Raw genomic sequence first — 22444 nt, forward strand, 5'->3', positions numbered from 1 at the left:
CAGTATAGGCCTATGTGTTTACCAAACCTACACATTTTACACTCTACGCTCACTTAAGTAGGTGAGGATTGCAGGAGGCTAGAGTACATCTCCAGTGGGAGAGTCACAGAAAACATTTCAAATACTTCATAACCTTGCCTTCCAGGGACTCAATTGTATAAGGTCTCAAGGTAAACCGAGACTCCACCTCTCACCCTTTGTGAACAGTCTATATCCCAGGGAACTCAAATAGAGCCAGAAGTCATTTGACACTGAACTTTTATTTGTTCTGACCATCTGATATACTGTCTACCCTGCTAGGAAACAGAGACAATGTTGTCTGCAAAAGGCCAGAGACATGCCAAAATAAACACTGTGACCAGATCTCAAGAACAGCCCTGGAGGACAGAGTCTGTGGCGGCTAGTCAACTGCCCAATCGGGTCCCCTCTCTTCTCAGCTCTAAATGGGTGCTAATTCTTTAAATGGCTGTCAGAGCTGCCCTCTGGAGACCAGTAACTAACTTTGGTGTCCAAAGTCTTGATTACAGAGAACAGTGTTACCCAGTTGTCAATGAGAAACCAATTCTCTTTACTGGCCATGACCAAAAAATGGGAGGCAGGTGGTGGGGTGGTCCAGAGATAGAAACTAACTTGAGAATTTCCAGTAAACATCAAGCAAGGGCTGTCCAACTGATTGTACCAGAGAAGCCCTACAAGGTATGACTGGAGATGCCCCAGAAACTTTTCCTAGGAGCTATTTGTGCTACATAAACAGTGCCAAGTAAGTAAGGGCTTCCTTCCCAGAGACCTCTTGCCACCTACTTCAGCTTCTTCCTTAATTCAGACCCCATGGAGCTGCTGCTTCCCAAATCTAGTAAGGTGAAAGCGTTTCCCACCATCAACTCCCTTCTCTCTAGTTTCTATAAGGAGGCTCCAAGGAGGGCTCATGAGTGTGTGAGGCCTGAGAGAGAAGACTGCCTAGGGTATCCAGTCTTCTCTGTTATTCCAGCTCTAGCCACGTGGGGGCCCCTGGCTCCAGAGAATCGGGCACCCAGCTCTGGCTTTGCTCCCAGGGAAGGCTGGAGAGTTGGGAAACCCTTACCCAGCAGGCCTGGGGCAGCTCCGTTTCACCAGCACCTGAGGGCGGGCGAGTGCACCACCAAAGTCTCAGGTTTCAGGGGGATGGCAGTTGCCTGTCTAAAGGCTTCTCTGTTCCTTGGAATTGTACAGAATGTCTCTTGTGGCTTTTCCTCCTCCCTCCTTTTTTCCTGTTGACTCTCCCCATCCGGCCCTCTGAATCACCAGACTCCACAGGAAAGCAGCAGATGTTGACTTTACTTCGTTCAAGCCAACGTCAGCTCTCTCCTGTGGAGTGGGGAGAAGGCAGGAAGGTGAGAGGTGGGAAATGGAGGAAGATAACCCTCGTTCTTTCCAAATTGTGAGGGAGGATGTAGAGGGAAACTGAAAGAAGTCAGGGACCTAGGCAAAAAATTCTTGATTCCTGGGGATGGGGAAAAAAGGGCCCTACACTAAGGCCCCAGTGTTGGCTCTGGAACCAGGATGGTAAGGAGGGAAGCACAGGGTAGGAGTGTTTAGTGCCAGCCCTTCTCGTCTGAGGTAAGGCCTCATCTCTTGCCAGCAGCATCCTCATGACTCAAAGGTCAAGTCAGGCTGCAGGTCTGGGGAGATAGTCCAGAGGCTTCTTCTTGTCCCATCTGAGCCCCCAAACCTCTGCTGTTATGCAAGTCTTTTGGAGAAGCTGCCAGGGAGGACTTTCTAGGGCTTTATTCTACATTCATTGCTCCAATTTCTCTTCTCTTTTTTCTTCCTCGGGGATTTTCTTACGGGCAAAGAAGCCAAGCTGTAGGGAAAGAGATAAGAGTCTTCACCAAATGCCCTGCCTGGGGACCCGGCCAACAGCCCTCAGATGTATCTGAAGTCTTCAATTTTGTTCTGCTTCCAAAACTGAGATTCAAATTTATTTTATTTGGCTTAGTTTAATTCAACCAACATTTGTGGAGGACAGTGAAGGAGATCTGGGCATGACACCCACAGCCTGCTTAGCTGCCCAGCACAAATCCAGTTCTCCCGGCTATAATCAAGGATTCCTTAATTCATGAGCACCATGCCCCCTACTCCCCACGACAGCAGTGCTTACCTTCCAAAGGCAGAAGACAAGGAGAGCAAGCAGAAGCAGCCCTCCCAGGGCACTGCCAATGAGGATCCACAGGGAGATGAGGACAGGGCGGGACTGAATCACCTCCAGGAGGCTCTGCATAGGAAGGAGAGTTGTTTTTTATTTCCACCCTTTTGCCCAGCTAGCCTCACCCCACATTGTAGCAAAGCCAGCCGCAAAACAGAAGACTAAAAGGAAAGAGACTGAGGTAGGAATGGAGGCAGTGGGACCCCACCATTCTGATTTATCGCTTCTGACTCCCTGACTGCTGCCTAGTGAAGACACCTCTGTTCTGAAAAAGCTCACAGGTGCCCTTAGGCCACTGCCACCCTTACTAGTTCCACAACTCTCAGACTCAGTCTCCAGCCCCACCTCACTCCAACGGGAGGCTTCAGTCAGCTGTAGGACACTGCCCTCCTCAGTTCCCAGCTCGAAGGTGCTGACCACTGTCAGAGACTTGAATTTGGCCTGTGAATGGAAAGACATTTAAAGTGAGCCATCATCTGAACTGGGAGATTGGGATTGACTAATATATGTATAAAATGGATAACTAATAAGAATCTGCTGTATAAAAAAATAAAATAAAATTCAAAAAAAATTTTTAAAAAATAAAGTGAGCCATCATCAGGTGATAAGGCTCTCAGAACCCTAATGGCCAAGATGAGGCTGAGGGGCACAACTTCCAGGACGTTCAAAACCAGAGGAAAAGGTTGGAGACCGATGGGGAAAGAAAAGAAGGGTAACAGATGGAAAGCCTATGGCCCTTCATATACTCTGTTGGCTCTACCTGAAATGCATTCAACTCCTCTTTCTTTGGCTAACTCTTACCCTTCCTTTAGATGTCATCCCCTCTGGGAAGTAGGGAAGTGTTCCCTCCTAACCCCCATCACCCTGGATCAGGTTATAATATTCTGTTTACTTCTCTGTCTTTCACCTCTGAACTATAAGATCCTTGAGGTCAAGGGTTGTGTGTTAGCAATTTATGTGTCCCTAGTGCCTAGCACAGTTTCTCAATAAATCTTTGTTAAAAGAATAAATAAATGAATGAAAAAAGGATACCAAAGAGAGATAAAGAGAGAACCAGACTTAGGGAAGCATGGCCTGTCAGACTTAACTTCCCTGAAAGATGCCTACATCCCAGGGACCTTGTGTAATTCAAAGTATACGGAACACGGGAAAGCACAATATAAACCCCTAGTACTAAACAGCTGTTATAATTAAGAGGTCATTTCCCTGCTCAGGAACTCACACGACTCCTGACTGCCTATCATATTAGGTTCGATTTCATCTTCCCGGCTTTAAAGAACTTTCATAATCTAGATCTCTTTCACTATACAATATCACTTCCCACTACCCTCCATGCTTACCCTGCATGTAATATCAACTATTTACTCATTCATTTAATAAAAATGTATTAAATCACTACAATGAGTTAGGCATGGTGCTAAATGTTGGGGATATTCTCCTCAGTGTCTACCTAATAGAGGGCTTTTTATATAGCAGGCATTTGATGGGTTGATTGAATTTAGGTATCCTATAAATGTTGATTGATTATTGATATAACACTAAGAGTTGATAAATGGAGGAAAATACAAGAATAGTAACTAGCTTCTAGTGAGTTCATCTCATTATTCACTTAGTCTTTACAACAACCCCATGAAGTAGGTCTTTTCTTCCCCATTTTAGAGATAAGGAGAAAGAAACTTAGAAAAATGAAATAACTTTGTGAGTAGGAGGCAAAGCTCGAACTTGAACATGAGTCTGTCTACTGGAAAAGGCTATGCTAAAGTCTCAGATAGGAGCAGCAGGGGAAAGCAGTGGAAAAGGAAAAGTTTACCCTTCGGAAAAATTCATTGTGAACCAGCCTCAGTAGTCCAACAGAGACCTCAGTCCCCTTTGCCAGTCGTCCAAGGTGGCACCTCATGACCTGACACCGGGAATTGTTCCCATTCTACCAGAAGAGAGAGACAGATCAGGACGCTGGGGTGGAAATATCCCTCACTCCCCACTCTACTCTCCAGCCCAAGGCTCCAAACTCTACTGCTCCCCCCTGCATTCCCACTCTGGACACTTCTTCACCCTCTTGTGACTCATACCAGCCAGCTTGTGTGCTGAAGCTCCTCTGGATGCACAGGGGGCTCTGGGGGCTCAGTCAGGTTCTGCACTGTGCAGCTTGCCTAGAGGAAGATCCAACTTGAGGGACCCTCTTGATGGTGAGAGGCCGGCCACTCCAGGCTGAGCAGGAGCACACCACCCACACTCTTGTAGTTCTCCCCTGGGTGATCCCTTTCTTTCTTCTCAAAGAAGCTACATATGTGAAAGAAAGGCGCCCCCAGGGAGGGAGGAGCCCTGAGAGCAGTGACCCAGGACACTGGGAGCTGGGTGAGTCCACCAAATCAAGATGGCAGGGTTCCATACGCCCCTAGCCCAGACTCACATTGTTAGTGATGACTTGAGACAGTGACAGGAAGTAATTGCCCCCATGGGCCACAGCTGGAAGGAGGGCTGAGATGATGAGGCCACTGACCACATAGCAGCCAAGGTTCTGAACCTAAAAGGAGGATTGGAAATGGGAAGAGGTGAGAGACAGAGAAAGACCCTTCCTCATCTGTTCCCCTTTACCCTCGATACCACTGAAATCTAAGAGAGACTCCTCCCATCCTTTTCCCAGGAACTCCTCCCCCTCCCTCTGCTTAGGCCAAGGTCCCTCCAGCTTCTCACCCTAAGAGTGGTTTTGAATTCAGGGCCAGGGCCCACTGGGAGGGTCCCATATGGGTGAACCTCATAGCGGTGCAGAGTGGACTCACTGCGTGGACACCAAGTCAGGAAGCACATGGTCACAGCCATGACACAGACACAGGGGCACATGATCAGCACACAGACATGGATTCAGGGAAGGTAGGGCCAGCACATGGATAAACAGATGGGGGTACATAGAGAAGATAGAAATGAGACATGACACAGACTTGGTACAAACTTTATGGCCACATCCCATATCCCATCACACCAGCTCCAACCCCCAGGGCCCAGCAAAGCCCTACAACTAGGATGCATAGGTATACCTATACCTAAGAAAGAAAGGTGCTTAAGAGAAGCTTCAGCATGAGTGGGACTGAGGGCAAAAAGATAGAGCAGCCCTAAGGGTTTGGTGTTTGGGAACACTGAAGCACATGGAGGGAGAGGGGGGAAACATAAAGAGTATGAGTCTGGGGTCAGAATGGGGTCTCAGTGGGGGAGCTGAGCCATACCTAGAGAATAGGAGGTGAGGCTCATACTGGATGTAGGCTGAGGTCTGGGCTGTGTTATCATGAAGCGTGCCATTTCTCTCCAGGCTATTGCTGTAGGGTCAGGGGGAGAGGCTCGCATCCCAGCCCTGTCTCAGACACCCCTCTCTAGAGTAAAGGAGTCACGCTGTTTCCACCCCTGCTCCCACCCGCACACCACCACCACCAAGACCCAACAGGAGAGGCCTGGGAGGAAATGCCCATTGTTCTCACCTGGTGGCAGTCAGCCTCACAAGGACCTGGCTCAGGAGGAAGGAGCAGCTAAACTCAAACTCTAGCAGAAAGGTCACCTGGGGGAGAGGGACATGGTAGATGTCTCCTCATGGGACAACTACAGAGGAACAGGAGCTCTTGTGTGCCTCCTTTCCTAAACTCCCAGGCCCTGGGAGTTTAGGATCTGAGTTTAGATCAGATTCCAGCCCCTGATCTCTCAGAGGCCCTTTCTCATCCTGGGCCCCAACTCACCTTGGCTCCAGCCTGGAAGACAGGATGCCCCACGCTGCAGAGGCGGGCATGAGGGGAAGGGGCTGCACACTCCACCTTCACTGGGCCGTCCCCCTGAGAGCAGAGGAAGGGGGGTGGAGGCTAAGGTGGGGCTGCAACTGCCCTCCTGCCTGCAGCCTCTAAACACTGCAAGCCTTTCCCTAGGGCCCCTCACAGCCAGTACCCCAATCATCCTCCTCCCATATTCCCTCCTCCAAGGGCACCTGAGGAGTAAAACTGGATAGGTGAAGGTTTCTGGAGAAGCTGAGACTCAGGCTAGTGTTGTAGGCATTTTCCTTCCTGTTCTTCAGAGTTGCTGACACCAGCACTTTCCTCCGACCACCTCGAACCACGAATGGGTCCTTCCTAGGAGTCGTGGATAAAAGAGAGCCCAGAGTTGAAGGAGCGCCAGAAGCCTCGCTTCTGTCTTCCTGGGCAAGAAACAACTCTCCATCTCCCTTCAAGTCCCTTCTGATCTGTCTCGGGTCACCCCCATTTGGCCAGTTCACGTCCACCCCACCTGGAGCCTCTGATGTCCATATTAGCTCGAAGTACCAGATCTGTGACACATTCATTGTCAGGGCCACAGTCCTTCGAGAAGGGGACCTAGAGGAGAGAGAAGGGGCTGAGGGCTGAGAGGAAGGCGTGGGAGAAAGGAATGGGATTGAGGGAAAAGTGAAAAGAGTGGGTGCCCAAGTTAGATTTCACTGTGATCTCATGTCTCCTCCCTCCCCTTTCTCTTGAATTCACTGAGAAGGGCAGTGTTGGGACCCAGGGCAGGGCAGGGCTTGGCACTTCTGACCAGCTTTCGTATGGAGGTGGGTGAGCCCTCATCCAGCACAGGCCCTGGCTTTGTGGTGTTGTCCAAAGCAAAGGTCACAGTCAAGGCCACTGGCCGGAGGTAATCTGATGTATCCTGAGAGAAACCAGAGTCAAGGATCATGGGGAGCCAGGATTAGGGATACGACCCAGGAATCCTAGCAGAATGTGATAATGATGGCGATATTTACTGAGCACTTTCTAGGTGCTGGGCACTGTCCTAAGGTTTTATCAATACTATTACATTTAATTCTAAGACAGCTAACTCCTATTTTGTAGTTGTTATTATTATCCCCCCTTTTCAGGCAAGGAAACTAAGGTTTGCAGGTTATATGACTTGCCAGAATTCATAGGTGGTAAACGGCAGAGCAGGATTCAAACCCAGATCAGCCTGACTCCACAGTCTGCTCTTTCTCACTTTCCTGACTCTGGCTTTCTTGCCGATCCAGCAGAAAGTCCTCCCTCTGATCCAGTCTTCTTCTCACTCCCAGGCCCTGATGCAAAGCAGTTCCTGCCCCCTCCTCACCAGCACATGGAAGTGCAGTGGCTCACAAGTGATAGTCCCCACACTGAGCCGGAGCCGCCGAGGGGACAGCCTCTGGCCAGAGCCGTCAAACGCTGCACGGGCCCCAGCTGTCCACTCATCCAGCGATGCTGTGAACCGCACATCTGAATGGGGCAGGCAAGAGCGCAGGTGGAGAGGGGTCCCAAGACCATGGCAGGCAAGGGGTTGAGAGCTGCCTAGCACGCACGCTAGTCACTCACGGAATTGGCGATCCCAGCGGCCGGGAGTGCGGGAGGTCACTTGGAAGCAAAGGGCTGCGGATAGGCAGGCTGCCTCCTGGCTGCGTCGCTTGCAGTCCCTCTGAACCACACTGATGGCCGGCGGGGTCACATCCAGTGAAGGGGCCAGGTGGACAATGGGCCGGGAGCTGGGAACAGGGTGGGAAAGAAAGTCCAGCAGAGGGAAGAAAGCCCTTTGAGAAAGGCAGTCCCCAGTGTTTGCCTCCCTGAGGTCAAAGGAAAGAATAAGGAGCTAGGGGACACATGTGTCCGCCTCCCCTGAACCTTCTGACAGAAGTAAGATAATAGCTAACATTTTTAAAAAATTAATTTATTTTTATTTTTGGCTGCCTAGGTCTTCACTGCTGCGTGTGGGCTTTCTCTCTAGCTGCGGCGAGCAGGGGCTACTCTTGGCCTTGGTGCATGGGCTTCTCATTGCAGTGGCCTCTCCCGTTGCGGAGCATGGGCTCTAGGTGTGTGGGTTTCAGTAGTTGTGGTACGCGGGCTTAGTAGTTGTGGCGCACGGGCTTAGTTGCTCCGCGGCATGTGGGATCTTCCCGGACCAGGGCTTGAACCCATGTCCCCTGCATTGGCAGGCGGATTCTTAACCACTGCACCACCAGGCAAGTCCCAATAGCTAACATTTAATCAGCACTTGCCGTGTGCTAGGCACTGTGTTTAGATCTTTTCACAGATTATCGCGTTTAATCCTCACAACAAACCTCTAAGACAGGTACGATTATTATTCCCATTTTATAAACTAGGAAACGGAGGCACAGAGTAAGTTGATCAAGAAAGCCAAATGTAACTTTGTGACTCCAAAGCCCTCGCTTTTAACCATGCTGCCGTGCTGTCTACTGCCACCTGAGCTGGGGCCACTCACCTGAGCAGGATGGCTGCCCCTTGGGCACCCACAGCGACATCTACCAGGTCATCTCCATCCAGATCTAACCGGCCATCCACACTTCGGCCAAAGTAGCTGAGGGCCTGTGGCATGGAGACAGCAGCAATCCGCTGAGAGGGAGAGAGGAGACACTGAGCAGAGACTCACACAGCTGGTTTCCCAGGCCTCCCGCCTGGCTTTTTCTCATTCTCCCCTCAGGCACGAGGAGGAATGAGAGAAACTTGCCTGTGTTCAGGAGTCTCTAGTACAACAACATGTTTCCTACCCCACCGCCTCACCTTTTTGACTACTGATGAAAAAGGCACTTGTTCCGTTTGGGTCTCAAGCCCAGGGGAGCAATGATGACCAAAGGGTGCACCTCCTTTCCCCTTCCTCCCACCATGTCCCTGCCTCGTCGGGGCACTCCTGACCTGGGCAGGACAGGGCTTGACTCCACTCTGGGTCCCGTGATAGAGGTACAGTGCTCCACGGTGCCCATCCTCCAGGGGCGCTCCCATAGCCACATCAGCAAAACCATCTTGGTTCAGATCAGGAAGGGCAGCCATGGCAAAGCCAAACCGAGCATCCTGCGGGGGTTCTGGCTGAAGTGTTCCCTGGAGTGTCAGCAAGGACTGCTGGTGGAGGTGAGGAGAAGACAGAAGATGCTGATTTGACAGTCCCAACCTCTCAGCCAGCCCTCAAATGTGTGTGCCTTCCCTCACTCCCTTTGCCCCCACAGACAAGTTCTAGGGTATCCCAGCAAGTCTCACCTGGCCCACCAGATACACATAAACACGTCCTGTCTCCTTGTTCTGGGGCCCCAGGAACATGGGGGCAGCCACAAGCAAGACGTCAGTTGTTCCATCCCCATCCGTATCCAATGGGCAGAGCTCACTGCCAAAGTACGAGCCAATCTGGAGAGCGGTGGGTAGTGGTGACCCCAGAGGAAAGGGAAGGCAAGATTATGGACAATTAGGAAGCACCTGCCAATCTGCTCCTCACATCCCTGACAGACTCTGCCAACCAGAATTCAACACAGACTTTTAAGGCCCCTCTCTTGTCCCTTCACTCTCTTCCCCCACAGCCTGAAGGTCCCTCCGAAGCCAAGGGTCTCACCCTCCCTTGGATGCCCTACCTGCTCCCCCTGGAGGCTCTGGGCGACCCTCACAGCCCCATCTTTCTTAAGCTGGAAGGCGATGACCTTTCCTCGATGTCTAAACCGAGGAGCTCCTGAGAGAAAGAGGCGGCGTCCACCCCGCAAAAGCATGGAGGAAACAGAGTAACCTAGAAGTGGACAAGGAATCGGGGGTGAAAGGGAAAGAAGATGGGGTCAGAGTAGGAGGTTTCCCTAAAGGCACAGAAGGGGGTCCCAAAGGAAGGTAGCAGGAGATCAGTGAGAAATTGCATGAGTTAAGAGTGAGTACCTTATACCCTCCATCCCACCCCCCACTGAGGAAGCATTTTTCCCCCCCTCCACCGTCTAATCCTTTGCAGCTCTCTGCTACTCACCCAGGTAGGCTGCATGGTTCTGCAATGCAGGGGGGAACTCATCTTCCAGGGCCGTCCGTGGCGGGAAGAGGCGGCGACCTTCTTCAAGCCATAACACTGAGCCCCCCCAGTCATAAGCCCCTACCATCCCGAAGAGAATCCCATCCTGTAGGGCAGAACCAGATGGGGTCGCTAAAAAGACAGTGGGGAATAAGAAGAAAAAGCTCTCCAGGAGTGAGAGGGTCACTGAGGGCATGCTGGGGTTAGTTGGTGAGGTAAGGGAAGGTCAGCATGGACATTGGTTAAAGGAGGAATCCAGAAGAGCCCTGGGGTTGAAGCTGTCTGAGTTAGAGGCTGGAAGGAGTCAGATGTTGAGAGGGGTCAGAGTCTGTCCAACCTTTAGCCGATGAGTAGAGAAACCAATCTGAGACATTTCCAACCCAAAGGAGCTTTCATTTTCTCCGTGGGACCCTTGAGTGTGAGAAAACATCATGAGGCAATATAAGGGAAGACAGTTTCCCCTTTGACCTTCTGAACTTATTCCAGAAGCCCACCTATACCCCAGAACTCCCCCTACCCTGTCCTCTGTTTCTCCAGGGTAATCATTACCCTCAAGGCCAAAAATCCGGTCCCCTAATGCATCCACAATGTCAGTCAGTGCTGCTTCATCTGTGACATTGAAGAAGAATCTCTCGTCTGGATCACTGGCAATAGCTCTGATTTCCCGCAGGAAAGAACTGGGGTCTCGCTGCCGCCGGAGGTAGTGACCAAGGACCTGGGGCCAGGAGATAAAGGTGGGGTCTGCTAGCTGTGTGCTGTGAGACGGTAGAGCTGTACAGGACACAGCCAACTAAAGAGAAGAAAGGGAATATGGCTGATGTCTGGGAAGTGGTCAATGTCCGTTTTCCTTAAGTTCCCAGTCCTCAGTGTCACCCTCCCCAATCCCTTCTATCCTTCCAGATCCAGAGCTGTTCTCACCGCAATCCCATAGCGTGTCACTCTTCCAGCTTCGCAGGCCTTTAGTGCTGTAGGAAGTTCCTCTCCATCATGTGACTCTCCATCAGTGACAACCACCAGTAGCCTGGCAGCCTCTGGTCGGCCCCCATGGGACTGACTGAATCCTTCTGTGCTGAGAAGATAGAGAAAGGAGTGAGGTGTGATCAGATGTGTGCAGATAGATACACATACACATAGTACTTAACACTGTCGGCAGTTCACCGAGGCCAGGCCTCTTGCCTTTTAGCCCATCTCCCCAACTGTCTAGCGTAGAGACTGGCACACAGTAAGAGCTCAAATGTCTGAATGTCATAGAACATGTAGAGCAGCATATCATCAATGCAAGTAAGTATAAAATCCATTCACTCATAGATTCATTCAGCAAATATTGTATTTAGGAAGACAAATATTAAGGGAACGTAGAATAAAGGAGAATGGTCAGGTCAGGGGAGTCTTCCCAGAGATGAGTTTTGTCACGTTTGGAAAATGGGCTAGGACATGAGTGGTGGAAAACCCGAGGGCCAAGAGCAAAGCGGGAGTGGAGGTATATAGCCAGAGAGAATTGTCTGCAGAGATAAATAAAGCAGAAACATGGAGAGACACAGACACAGACAATTTGTAGAAATGCAATGAGTGCGATGACAGCCAATTTAGCCTTCCCCCACCTACATTAGTGTGCAAACAAAGATAAGCTGGCAAGACATCTTGGGATGTACACACTGCACTCCAAAGCCTCCCCTAACCCTTCTGGCTTCCCACCCGCCCTTCCCAGTGCCTCACCAGGCCATCATTATTGCTTGAGCAGTCTTTGTTTCTCGTCCCTCCCGCCGACTCAGGTTCCTTGCTGCTCTCACCACTTCTTCTTTGGTTCGGAAATCTCCCAGGGACCACTCATGTACAGAGCTCTCCCCATACTGTACCAGTCCCACCTGAGAATAAAGTGTGCACTCTAATGGAGTGTGTGTATGGGGGTGGGGGGTGGAGAAGGTATGCGAGGGAGGGGAGATGAGCACCTGGATACTACTGAAGATGCTACCTACATTTATCTCCTCTCTCCCTGTCTCTCCCCCTCCAAGCCCATCCATGTTGCCTTCTCTTACCTGTATCTGCTCCGGGTCAATAAATAATCTCCCTACTAGTCTTCGCAGGAAGGTCTGAACTTCAGACCAGGGGTAGATGCTGTTGGAGCCATCCAACACAATGACGACATCCATGTATGTGGGGCAGCCTAGGAGGAGGGGTATGGTGATGGGGAACAGAGGGGTAAAGGACATTGGGCATGGGGGCAACAAGGGAAGAGGTCACATTTAATTCAAACATTTATTAGGCACTTCTTACATATAAGGAAGATAGTGTGCCAGGTCCTGGGTAAATATAAAAATGAATAAAAGAGAAGATGGGCATATATACAATTGACTAAAAAAACAAAGAAGAAGGAATCAAGTGCTAGTAGAAACATAGCACCACTATATGATGTGAGAGAAAAAAGGAGGGTCAGTCCTGATGGTGGAGAATCAAAGGAGGCAGCGACTGAGAAGATACTGAAGACTGGAGATGTTTGAGGAGAGGAGACTAAACAGGAAGGCATTTGGGTGGAGAACACTTTAAACAAAAAGAGATGGAGGTATAAAAATAGATGACACATAGGAGAATGGTGAGGTGAAGGCTATAGCCAAGGTGCAGGGTATGAAGGATATAGTGAGAGTTGAGTTTTTGAAGTTGATTAAATCAGTTCATGGAGCCTTCACAACCTGGTAAAGAGTCTGAATTCTCATCTGTTAGGAAACATGGAGCTTTTGCGGACATGTTAGGTAGCAGTGAGGATAAGCCATGCAGTTCCCCTGTCAAGCATCATACCCTGTGGCCCCATCTTTTTCCCACCCTGCACCCCGTTCTAGGGACTGAGTCCTCAGGCCCTTCTCCTGGCTCACGTTGTACAGTGGGTGCCAGACTTCCCTGGGGCCGGAACGAAGCATCTACACGGGCACATATCCCAGAACTGAAGACAGATGAGCCACAAGCACGAGACCAGAGAGGGGCACAAGCCTGGGGATGGGTAGAGGAAACAGTTATTCCCAGGCTTGGGAGGGCACCCTCAGAACATGCTCTTTGTCAAAAGAGGCATTGAGACCACTCCCCAAGACGCCCCTCCTTGCTTTCTAGGGTTTTTAACTCCTTGACCCCTCCACATAGACCAGTTTCCCTTATCATACCACCCTTTTCTCTACCACAAACCGTCAGAGACCCCACCACCACCCTTTCCTTAGCTTACCATGAATCCCCCATCACCAACTGTCTCCAGTAGAGACATCCCCAGGTGCATATTCACAGCAGGACAAGATGAATTTCCCAGTGGGTAGTCACCTGGTTGGAGTGGAGTGGAAGAGCATGAGATCATGGGGTCACAGATGGGGTGATTGAGTTCAGGGTGATTTTGGAAGAGGATGAGAAGAGGTCCAGATCAAGTCAGGAAGAGGAGTACATGGGATATGGAGGTAAAGAAGTAAGGTGTGATATCACTCATATATGGAGTCTAATTTTTTTTAATGTTATCTATGAACTTATTTACAAAACAGAAACAGACTCACAGATTTTGAAAACAAACTTACAGCTACCAAAGGGGAAACATGGAGGGGGGAGGGATAAATTAGGAGCTTGGGATTAACATACACACACTACTATATATAAAATAGATAATCAACAAGGACCTACTATATAGCACAGGGAACTCTACTCAGTTTTCTATAATAACCTATATGGGAAAAGAATCTGAAAAAGAATGAATATATGTATATGTATAACTGAATCACTTTGCTGTACCCCTGAAACTAACACAGCATTGTAAATCAACTATGCTCCAAAAAACTTAAAAATAAAAAAAAAGTGAGGTGTAAGGGGTCAAAGCTATTAGTGAATCAATGTTAGGGGTTAGGAGTGGAAGAGTGAGGGGTCTTCTTACCCAAGTGGCCCTTGGCACATGGGGCATTGTGGGAGCCCCCTACAGGGCAGCGATAAACATCCCCCCTTCGGTCACCTGAAGGCCCATCCCAGGGGGCACCCACCAACATCCTGGGAGGAGGAAATGAATACAAGCATAGCGTAAATATGACACTTGAGATAGGCCAGAGGGAAAGGGCATGGTGACAGCAAGTCTAGAGCCCCAGCCATTTCCAAAAAAACAGATTAGTTTATATTTCCATCTACCTTGCCTCCCTTTTAACAGCTCTATCACAGTCCCAATCCCATGGCCCTCTGGTTTCCTCCTCACCATCGGCGTCCACCCCCAACATGTTGTAAGACACTGTATCCAAATTCAGCCTCCGGTGGCCCTGGAAATAGGCGTGGGTGATGCACGTCCAGGTTAAAGGGGGAGCAGAGACCTGGGGGGCCAGGATCATAAGGTTAGCAGGAATCAGCCAGAGAGCCTAATGAATGCCCAGAGGTACAACCAGAGAGAAACCATGAAGGGAACTTTTTGATCTCAGCCTATCTCCCTTCTTTTTACTCATAAGCTGCCCTGGACTCTGTGAATGTCATGTACTCCAAGCAAGGATGATTTTCTTCCTGTGTTTGGGTCCAGATGTCTAAACTGTGGCCCTCTGCCATGCTGTTGCACAGATGTATTTCCATTCCTATCCCCCAAATTTCATTTACAGACATGTCTGGAAGGGTCAAGTTCCTCTTTTCTACATCATTCCTCCTACACATCCTCCTCTCCAAGCTGTGAATCCTTAAAAATTCTCCTAAACCCAGGACCATAGGGAAAACAAGAGGAGGTTAGTGAACACTGCATGTCTGGGTCTCTTCTTCTCTTCCTGTCTCTTCTGGACTCCCAATATCATTGTTACACTCTCACTCTCTTTCTCCAATGTCTAGGTCTCTGGCTGATTCCAGCCCTGGAAACCTCAGTGGTAATTAACTGGGTGGAGCCACTTGCCTGCCTACATACATGGTTTGCCATACATTCTTTCCAAGGGTCCCATCACTCCCAAAGTTTCTCACGATCCACTTCCTTTCTAATTCATCCCCCCTCCCAACTGCCCTCTGCCTACTTGCATTTCTTCCTTAACTCTCAGCCCACTCTAAAGACCCCCTCAATCATGTTCTTGCTGACTCTTCCCTCCCAACCCCAATCTGTTTAAAATCAGAGCTGGTATTTTAGGAAACGAAGATTACAGGGCACTGATGAGGAAAAATTCCAGGCCTCTTGTCCCTCCCACGGTTCCTTTCCTGTGGCTTGTTCCTTCAAGTAACCCCGTCAGGCCACCCCACCACCACTTTCACCAATGGCTATAGCTCTGTCTCAAACCAAGCTCATTTTCAGAAAAGTGTTTTGTATGTGAGCCTTTTTGCATCCAGGAAACTGGCAAGGCTGTATGACCAGGAACTGTAGCTCATTGGTTAGATAAACCCAGAGTTCTGACCACACTGTTAGTCAGTTATGTCTCAGGAACCCAGAGACCACCAAGGGCAGGGAGAAGTAGGGAGGGAGATAATAGTAATCAGACTAGCCATGTGGAAGTTCACATCATGTTTCTTTTTGGTCGCCTCACTCCTCCAGGGCTTGGGACAAAGTTTTATTTAATTGGACACAAATATTACACAAGGCACTGGACAGCTTCAGCCCTTGCCAGGCAGTAATATGTGTGGGCAAAAGAATGCAAACCCATGCGCATGTGTACGCGCACACACACACACCACACACACACACACACACACACACGAAACATACAATCAGTTAACCTCTTAACCTAAATCCCAAAGAATTTTAACCGTAAAGATCCCAATGCTAAACAATCCATATATCTTCCATTCCCACCAGAAACCAAGAAGTTAACCTCCCTCACCTGTCAGGAACATCAGAGGCAAGAACAGGTGGGGGATGAGGGGGAACTCCATGTCTGGATGGTCTCTGTCTGCGTGAGAAGTCCTCTGTGCCTCTGTCCCTCTCCTTCTCTGTTTTCTGTACTTTCCCTCCCATCCTGCCCCCTCCCACTGGCAGCTAAAAATAAAGTTGGAAGGAATGGGAGGAGTAATGGTGGGGAAGTGTGGGGAGCCCCAGACCAAGGAAAGGAGGAATGAGCGATTTTAGTGTATTTCTCTGCCTTGGTGCTGCCCCCTGGAGGCATCATCTCAGTATCCAAAGAGAACACAATTCTTGACTTTCTGTCCTTTCTTTCTCCTCCTTTTTTTTCTATCCTTTGTTGTTGCCTAGCAATAATGCTATCCTCAGGTTTGGAATAGAAGGTAGGAGTGGGAGATAGATTATTTTTACCTCCTAACCTTATTTATCTCGACCTGGAATATGGAAAATGAAAGAGCTGATAACAGTGGTATCATTTCCCCACCTACTCAGAGTCCCAACATGTGAAGACACAGCCCACCCACAAACCAAGACTTACCATCCGCATTCCACTTAGTTCTGTGACTCTTAGCCTATGCTACCTTATGGCATTATAGTTTTTGGAGAAACTATAAACCATGAACTGGTATGGGGTATGCTTTGTGGAACCAGTATTATTACTTTAACATTAGACCCCCATCTCCTCAACTAAGCTATAAACTTCTGAAGTTGGGACCATGGAGCCTCTTAGCTTTCTGTATCTCTACCACTTAGTATTATGCCCTACATACTGTAGATGTTCAGTAAAAGCCTGTGGGTAATGATGCCAGTGGCTAATCCTATGGAAAACCCAAACCATAGTGACAGAAACAGGGGTCTCAGATGACCAGAACACATGGGACCAGACCAAACATCAATGAGCAAATTGATCTTTAATTTGCTAACCTGGAAGGCTTTGCTATCCATCATGGACTTGGGCCTCAGCTATTTACACGGAATCACTGTACAGTATTTACAACAAGATGCTAAACATAGCATCATTCTGGATAGGCAAAGAAGGGGTATGGAAAGGCTAGAACAAAGCCCTGAAATCAAAGTGTAAGCAGAAACCTGCAGGTGTGAGTGGAGGGAAAGGTAAGGGCAAATCATGAGAAAGGTTGGTGAGGTAGACATGAGAGAGGAAAAGGAAGCATGAAACTACTTCTGGTGCATGTGGGAAGAGTCCACTGGGATATAAAGCCTTCAAAATTATAATCTGGAGTCTGAAGGGGAAAATAACGGCCACAAGTCACCTTTGTGAGGAAAAAGAAGAAGGCAGTTAGAACCTTATAGACCATACCTTCTACCTTCCATATCAAAAAGTAATCCTGCTGATTAAATCCCTATGACAGGGGACTGAGAAGGTACAAAAGAGATACAGAGACAGAATCTTAAATAGACTTAAGAGACAGTAAAAAGAGTCAAGAGAGACACAGACAATGCAATGAAGGAGGAAAAGAACAAAAGCTCCAGCAGACCGGAACATGTGAATCATCCAAGTGACTAAACAAGTCACCTCTCCTCACCTCATCTTCCCCAAAGCTCCTCCTCTTACTCCCAAATCTCTGGATTTTAGCTTTAACCAAGGAGTGGAGTTAGAATGAGGCCGGTACATGGGGACAATCTAAAATTCCATCTCACCAATTCAGATCCCCTCCTTATCCTGTACCAGAATATCAGGGCTTGAGTCGGAGCCAAGGGCAGATTAGGGTGAGAATAGACAGGATGGAGGACACGAGGCCACAAAGTCCCACAATTCCAGGACCACAGCGCCAGAGGCCTAGTTTGTCCAGTGGAATGAAGAGATCACAGGCATTTCTGACCACATCCAGCAGGAGAGGGGGATGACCTCGAAGAACCCGAGCCAGGAGCAGGACTCGGAGCCGAAGCTTCAGAGCCACCTGGGGCAGACCTCCTCCTGGAGCCCCTGGACCCCCAGGTCCCCCAGTTTCAATTCCTCCTGGGACTCCTCCTCCAGAACCCTTCAGTCGCCGACTACAAGCTGAAGACTCTTGTTCCATCAGTAGGCGAATCTCATAAGCATCACGACTCAAATTCATGATGAGGGAAAACAGATAGTACCTGGGATACACAGGGGAGAAAGGTCAGTACAGATACATATACCCACTTAGCATATCCAAGAGAACATTTAAACTTTTTCCCCCATAGTGCAAAAGGATTACATATTAGAATACCAGAAGTGAATGTTATTACCCACTATTAGAAATGTCCTTCCACCTTTCCGTAACTAATGAGTTTATGTGTACCTTAAGATCCTGGCTTACAATAATGAGCATCATGAAATATTACAAGATCAACCTCATATTTCACTTGTCCACTTGGCAATGCATTAGCACACACACATTCAACTTGAACTACAATAATGCAAAAATTTTTTAAAGAACACCTTCAGGGCTTCCCTGGTGATGCACTGGTTGAGAATCTGCCTGCCAGTGCAGGGGACACAGGTTCAATCCCTGATCCGGGAAGATCCCACATGTGCGGAGTAACTAAGCCCGTGTGCCACAACTACTGAACCTGCGCTCTAGAGCCCGCGAGCCACAACTACTGAGCCCACGTGCCACAACTACTGAGCCCACGTGCCACAACTATTGAAGCCCGCGCGCCTAGAGCCCGTGTTCCGCAACAAGAGAAGCCACTGCAATGAGAAGCCCGTGAACCGCAATGAAGAGTAGCCCCCACTCGCCCCAACCAGAGAAAAGCCCGCGCACAGCAATGAAGACCCAACGCAGCCAGAAACAATAAATAAATAAAATAAAATAATAAAATAAATTTATTAAAAAAAACACCTTCAGTTGTTTCAAAGACTCAAACACATAGACCACTTAAATCCAATACTTTTGTTAAAAGAAAACAAACAAAAAAATGACACCTAGCTTGCCAAATGTGTTAGATTATAAATTCCTTAAGAACAGTCTACCTTTTTTGATTTTTAATCCATTCTGACAACAGTGGTCTGTATTCAATATAACTGCCCTACCTCTAATACATATCCTGAATCCACATCTATCTATTGTACTCCACCACCACAGTCTAAGCCACCAACATCTCTTGCTTGAACTACTACTTTAGTCTTTTAACTGGTTTCTCCACTGCCACTCTTGTCCCCCACCCCCAAGAATCTAGTTTCATATAGTAGCTGGCATAAACGTAAATCACATTATACCCTTTCTTAAAACTTTCCATGGTTTCCTTCCTATCACATTTAGAATAAAATACCTTAGACAGGCTTACAGAACTCAACATCTGACCCTGCCTCTCTAATTCCATCTTGTACCATTCTTTCCTTCAATCACTATGCTCCAGCCACATTGGTTTCTTTCTATATTTTGATCCCATTAAGCTTGTTCCTGCTTTAGGACCTTTACACTACCTCGTCCCTCAACCTGGGATAATCTCTCTCCAAAATCTTCAAATGGCTGGCTCTTCCTCGCACTTTAGGTCTGAGCTTACATGTCACCTCTTCAGAGAAGCCTTCTCTGACCCCCGATTCTAGAGTAGCAAGCCATTTACTGTCTATCACATGACCCTATTTTAATTTCCTGCACAGCACTTACCACTCTCTGATGTTTTTCTTATTTATTGTTTCTTTGTCCCCTCCCATTATAATGTAAGCTCCATAGGAGCAGGGATGTTGTTTGTCTTTACCACTGTATCCCTTTGTCTAGACCAGTGCCTAGCACATAGTAAGAGCCGAATAAATATTTACTGAATGAAAGTATAAACATGGCATATAAACTCTTCTAGGGAGTTGCTTTTCCATACCACTCCAGCCATGCCTCTGCCCCCACCCTTCATACACCATAAGTCTTGTTATAACTGTAATCACTGAGAAAGATGAAGAGAAAAGAGAGACGTAAGTGGAGATGGAAAGATGCTAATATAATGTAAAATAACAAAGCAAATCATAGGGAAACAAATAATATGTATAGAGATCATTTTATTCCCAAATCGTATTCCTTTCCACCTTCATTACAGCCTGCTCCTTAGTCCAAGCCAACATCATTTCTTGGCCATATTAGGGCATCTTCTCCTCTTTAGCATTACTGCAATCCATTTTCCACACTACAGCAAGAGGGATCTTCTTTAAATGCAATTTGAATCATGTCACACTCCTACTTAGAACCCATTGTACTTAGGATAAAATTTAAACAAAACTAAATGAAAAAAATCCTACCATTACCTAGAAGTCCTTGCATGAATGATCTGGCCCATGTCTACCTGTCCAGTTTGAACTTATGCCCTTACTCAATACCACCCACCACACTGGCTTTCTTTCTACTGCTCTAATTCCATGAAGTTTTTCTTGGTTCAAGGCCTTAGAATGAGCTATTTTCTGTTTGGAATGGTCTTCTCTGCTACTGTTTGCTTTGTATAACTTCTACTCAGACATCAGGTCTGAAATAAAATTTAATTTTCTCTAAGAGTTCTTCTCTGATCTTTCAATCGAAATTAGCTCGCTCTGTTATATATCTCTTAACACCCTGTACTTCCCACAAATATTTGGTTTGGTGATGATTTGTTTTAATATCTGACTCCCCCACTAGACTAGAAGCTTCATGAGAGCAGGAACTACAGCTCTTTGGCTCTTTGCTTTATTCCCTGGCTCATAGTAAGCAGCTACTAAGTATTTTTAGAATGCATGAATGAATGAGTAAGCAGTGAGGGGCATAAACCTGTGGTAGAGACAAAAGCGGAATTAAAGCAATGTAATGAATATTTAGTCTTGTCCGATCTTAGTCATTCATCATGAAAGAGCATCTGTCTTCCATCTGCCCCCATTCATTATTCTCTGATGGTTTAAGATCTAAATGAAGGTTAGAAGCCAAGTGATTAAGATGGGTATATTATGGGAAGACCCTAAAAGATCATTCTCTTATGAAAGGCAAGCTATGCAGTATGGAGAATACGATAGGTCTTGTAGGATAAAAGGATATCAAACCTGAATGAACGCTGGGCCCACTTCTCCTGATCCACACGGGGAGCAAGTCCAGACTTTCCAGCCCACAGGACATTGTCACAGGCGAAGTACAAGGCTCTATTGAGGTGACTAACAGTGATGCAGAATCTCAGGACAACATCTGATAGGTGCACAGCTCGTTTGGCCGACTCAAGGGCATCTGCTGAGTTACCGAGGCGTAGAACTTGTGGGGATTAGCAAAGAAAAGGAAGGATTTGAAAGTAGAGAGGCAAACAGAGAGCAAGACACAGAGAAAGAGAGAAAGCAAGAGAGTGAAAGTCAAGCAAATGATAGAAACAATAATGAACATTTTTTTTAAAAAAGAGTAGAAATAGTTCAATTTTTTTACATCGTTTTTATTAATTTGTGTCCCAGTTTAGTTTTCTCAAATTTGCCTCATTCTTCCCAATCCTTCATTACTCTTACACCTGTTCTCTCACCTCAATCGGGAGGCTTGCAGAGGATATGGGCAGAGGCAAATGAGGGAGAATCGACAGAGAAGGTCAAAAACAAGAAGGAGGGACTAAGGAAGAAGAACTGGGGATGGAGGAAGTGTTGAGGTAATAAAAGGAAAGGCACAATTACTTACGCTTTCTCCCTAGGCTCAGATGACCCTCCAGTTGTCGAATCTGTTTCTGTAACTCAGAACTGGCCCCATGTTTCTGCAGTGCATGGCCAAGAAGGGAGCAAGCATACTGGGCGGCCCTGGAGGAGAGAGAGGAGAAAGAGTTAAGGTAAGGTGGAGACCTCCCTCCTCTCCCCCTCAAAAATGTACTTCAAAAGGCAAGTATGGACTCCCCCTTCCCCTGTTTGAGACCATTCCCTTTCCTCCTCTTCATGGCCATATCTCACTGTTTCTCCTCCAGGCCAGGGGAAGAGACAGGCGTAAGAATAAAAAGGAGCCTAGAAGGGGTTGGGAAGCACTACTTCGAATTGAGGAAGTAAGAGATCTGATAATGTAAGGCCTGAAGAGGACAATGAAGGCGGCAGGGGGTCCATCACAAGCACATCAGTGTGAGCATGTATGTGATATGTGAGGGAGTGGGGGATAGTTGGAGGACAGATTATTCTTCAAAATAGGTGAACTAAGAGATTTTCCAGGCCCTTGAGATGAATCGAGACTAGAAGGCAAGGCGGAGGCAGAGGAGCTAGCGGGTGACAGTAGGGTGAGGGGACACGGGAACTTCGGAGTGCCTGCTCCGCTCTGGGAAGAGTCCAGGTCGCTATCTGCCACGGGGCGAACGCTCCTCATTCCACCATCGCCCAGTGAGGAAAGTGCTGGTCTTAGGTGAACACGCAACCCTGAGCGGCCTCCCCACCGGCCCACTCGTGCCTCAGTTTCCCCATCTTTCCCGTGAGCAGAAACGAACCATGGCCTCACGGCCGGCTCAAATCAGCCCCTCTCAGTCCGTCCGGGCCCCCGTAGCCCGATTTGACCCTTTTTGACCCCCGTAGTGTGAACTGACCTCGCCTCAAGAAGATCTTCCTCTGCCCGCCCTCCCCCCATTCCTATTCGGGCCGCACCTACACAGCCGCTCCCGGGCCTGGCTCTGAGCGCTGAAGCGGACCCAGGCGTCCATGACAGCGGCAGCCCCGGCTCCACAGCTTCGCTCCCGCCCCACTTCCCGCCCCTAGTCACGCCTCCTGGACGACCCAACGGTGCCGCGCGAGGGACAAACATCATCAGAAA

The 22444-nt window shown here is 48.2% G+C and overlaps 2 protein-coding genes across 7 annotated transcripts; both read right to left on the reverse strand.

Annotated features, from left to right (window-relative positions):
• Positions 1–118: 118 nt before the first annotated feature.
• ITGA10 (integrin subunit alpha 10) lies at positions 119–15862 on the reverse strand. 5 transcript variants are annotated; one of them, XM_060090418.1, is made up of 30 exons: positions 15739–15862; positions 14160–14271; positions 13851–13960; positions 13164–13255; positions 12823–12937; positions 11992–12119; positions 11672–11820; positions 10874–11024; positions 10505–10745; positions 10293–10366; positions 9917–10061; positions 9543–9691; positions 9178–9321; positions 8839–9039; positions 8408–8538; positions 7507–7673; positions 7268–7410; positions 6725–6838; positions 6443–6528; positions 6147–6288; positions 5905–5997; positions 5653–5729; positions 5404–5493; positions 4877–4961; positions 4593–4706; positions 4252–4332; positions 3993–4106; positions 2528–2623; positions 2138–2251; positions 119–1840 (listed from the first exon to the last, which is right to left on the reverse strand). In XM_060090418.1, the coding sequence occupies exons 1-30, from the start codon at positions 15788–15790 to the stop codon at positions 1775–1777; spliced, it is 3576 nt and encodes a 1191-aa protein (XP_059946401.1). In that variant the 5' UTR covers positions 15791–15862; the 3' UTR covers positions 119–1774. The 5 variants fall into 5 exon arrangements, with proteins under 5 accessions (XP_059946401.1, XP_059946400.1, XP_059946404.1 ...); XM_060090417.1 differs by having other exon boundaries at positions 8839–9042; XM_060090420.1 differs by having other exon boundaries at positions 120–1840; positions 8839–9042; positions 10505–10670.
• Positions 15863–16647: 785 nt separating this feature from the next.
• Positions 16648–22438, reverse strand: PEX11B (peroxisomal biogenesis factor 11 beta). 2 transcript variants are annotated; one of them, XM_060090422.1, is made up of 4 exons: positions 22221–22438; positions 21344–21459; positions 20737–20938; positions 16648–17855 (listed from the first exon to the last, which is right to left on the reverse strand). In XM_060090422.1, exons 1-4 carry the CDS (start codon positions 22436–22438, stop codon positions 17450–17452), a joined length of 942 nt encoding a protein of 313 aa, XP_059946405.1. In that variant the 3' UTR covers positions 16648–17449. The 2 variants fall into 2 exon arrangements, with proteins under 2 accessions (XP_059946405.1, XP_059946406.1); XM_060090423.1 differs by having other exon boundaries at positions 22279–22371.
• Positions 22439–22444: the final 6 nt, after the last annotated feature.

Source organism: Mesoplodon densirostris, chromosome 2 (genome assembly GCF_025265405.1).
Source record: "Mesoplodon densirostris isolate mMesDen1 chromosome 2, mMesDen1 primary haplotype, whole genome shotgun sequence".
Classification (NCBI taxonomy): domain Eukaryota; kingdom Metazoa; phylum Chordata; class Mammalia; order Artiodactyla; family Ziphiidae; genus Mesoplodon; species Mesoplodon densirostris.

Excerpts from the sequence above, each read along its gene's own strand:
- ITGA10 (XM_060090417.1), bottom strand. The coding sequence starts at position 15,790 with ATGGAGTTCCCCCTCATCCCCCACCTGTTCTTGCCTCTGATGTTCCTG. Across the intron at positions 7,674-8,407 it reads GGGGCAGCCATCCTGCTCAG|CTCCCGGCCCATTGTCCACC; the intron begins GTGAGTGGCCCC and ends CCCTGTTCCCAG. Across the intron at positions 4,707-4,876 it reads AATTCAAAACCACTCTTAGG|GTTCAGAACCTTGGCTGCTA; the intron begins GTGAGAAGCTGG and ends TCCTCCTTTTAG.
- PEX11B (XM_060090422.1), bottom strand. The coding sequence starts at position 22,438 with ATGATGTTTGTCCCTCGCGCGGCACCGTTGGGTCGTCCAGGAGGCGTG. Across the intron at positions 21,460-22,220 it reads GAAGATCTTCTTGAGGCGAG|GGCCGCCCAGTATGCTTGCT; the intron begins GTCAGTTCACAC and ends TCTCTCCTCCAG. Across the intron at positions 20,939-21,343 it reads TCTGAGCCTAGGGAGAAAGC|TTCTACGCCTCGGTAACTCA; the intron begins GTAAGTAATTGT and ends AATCCCCACAAG.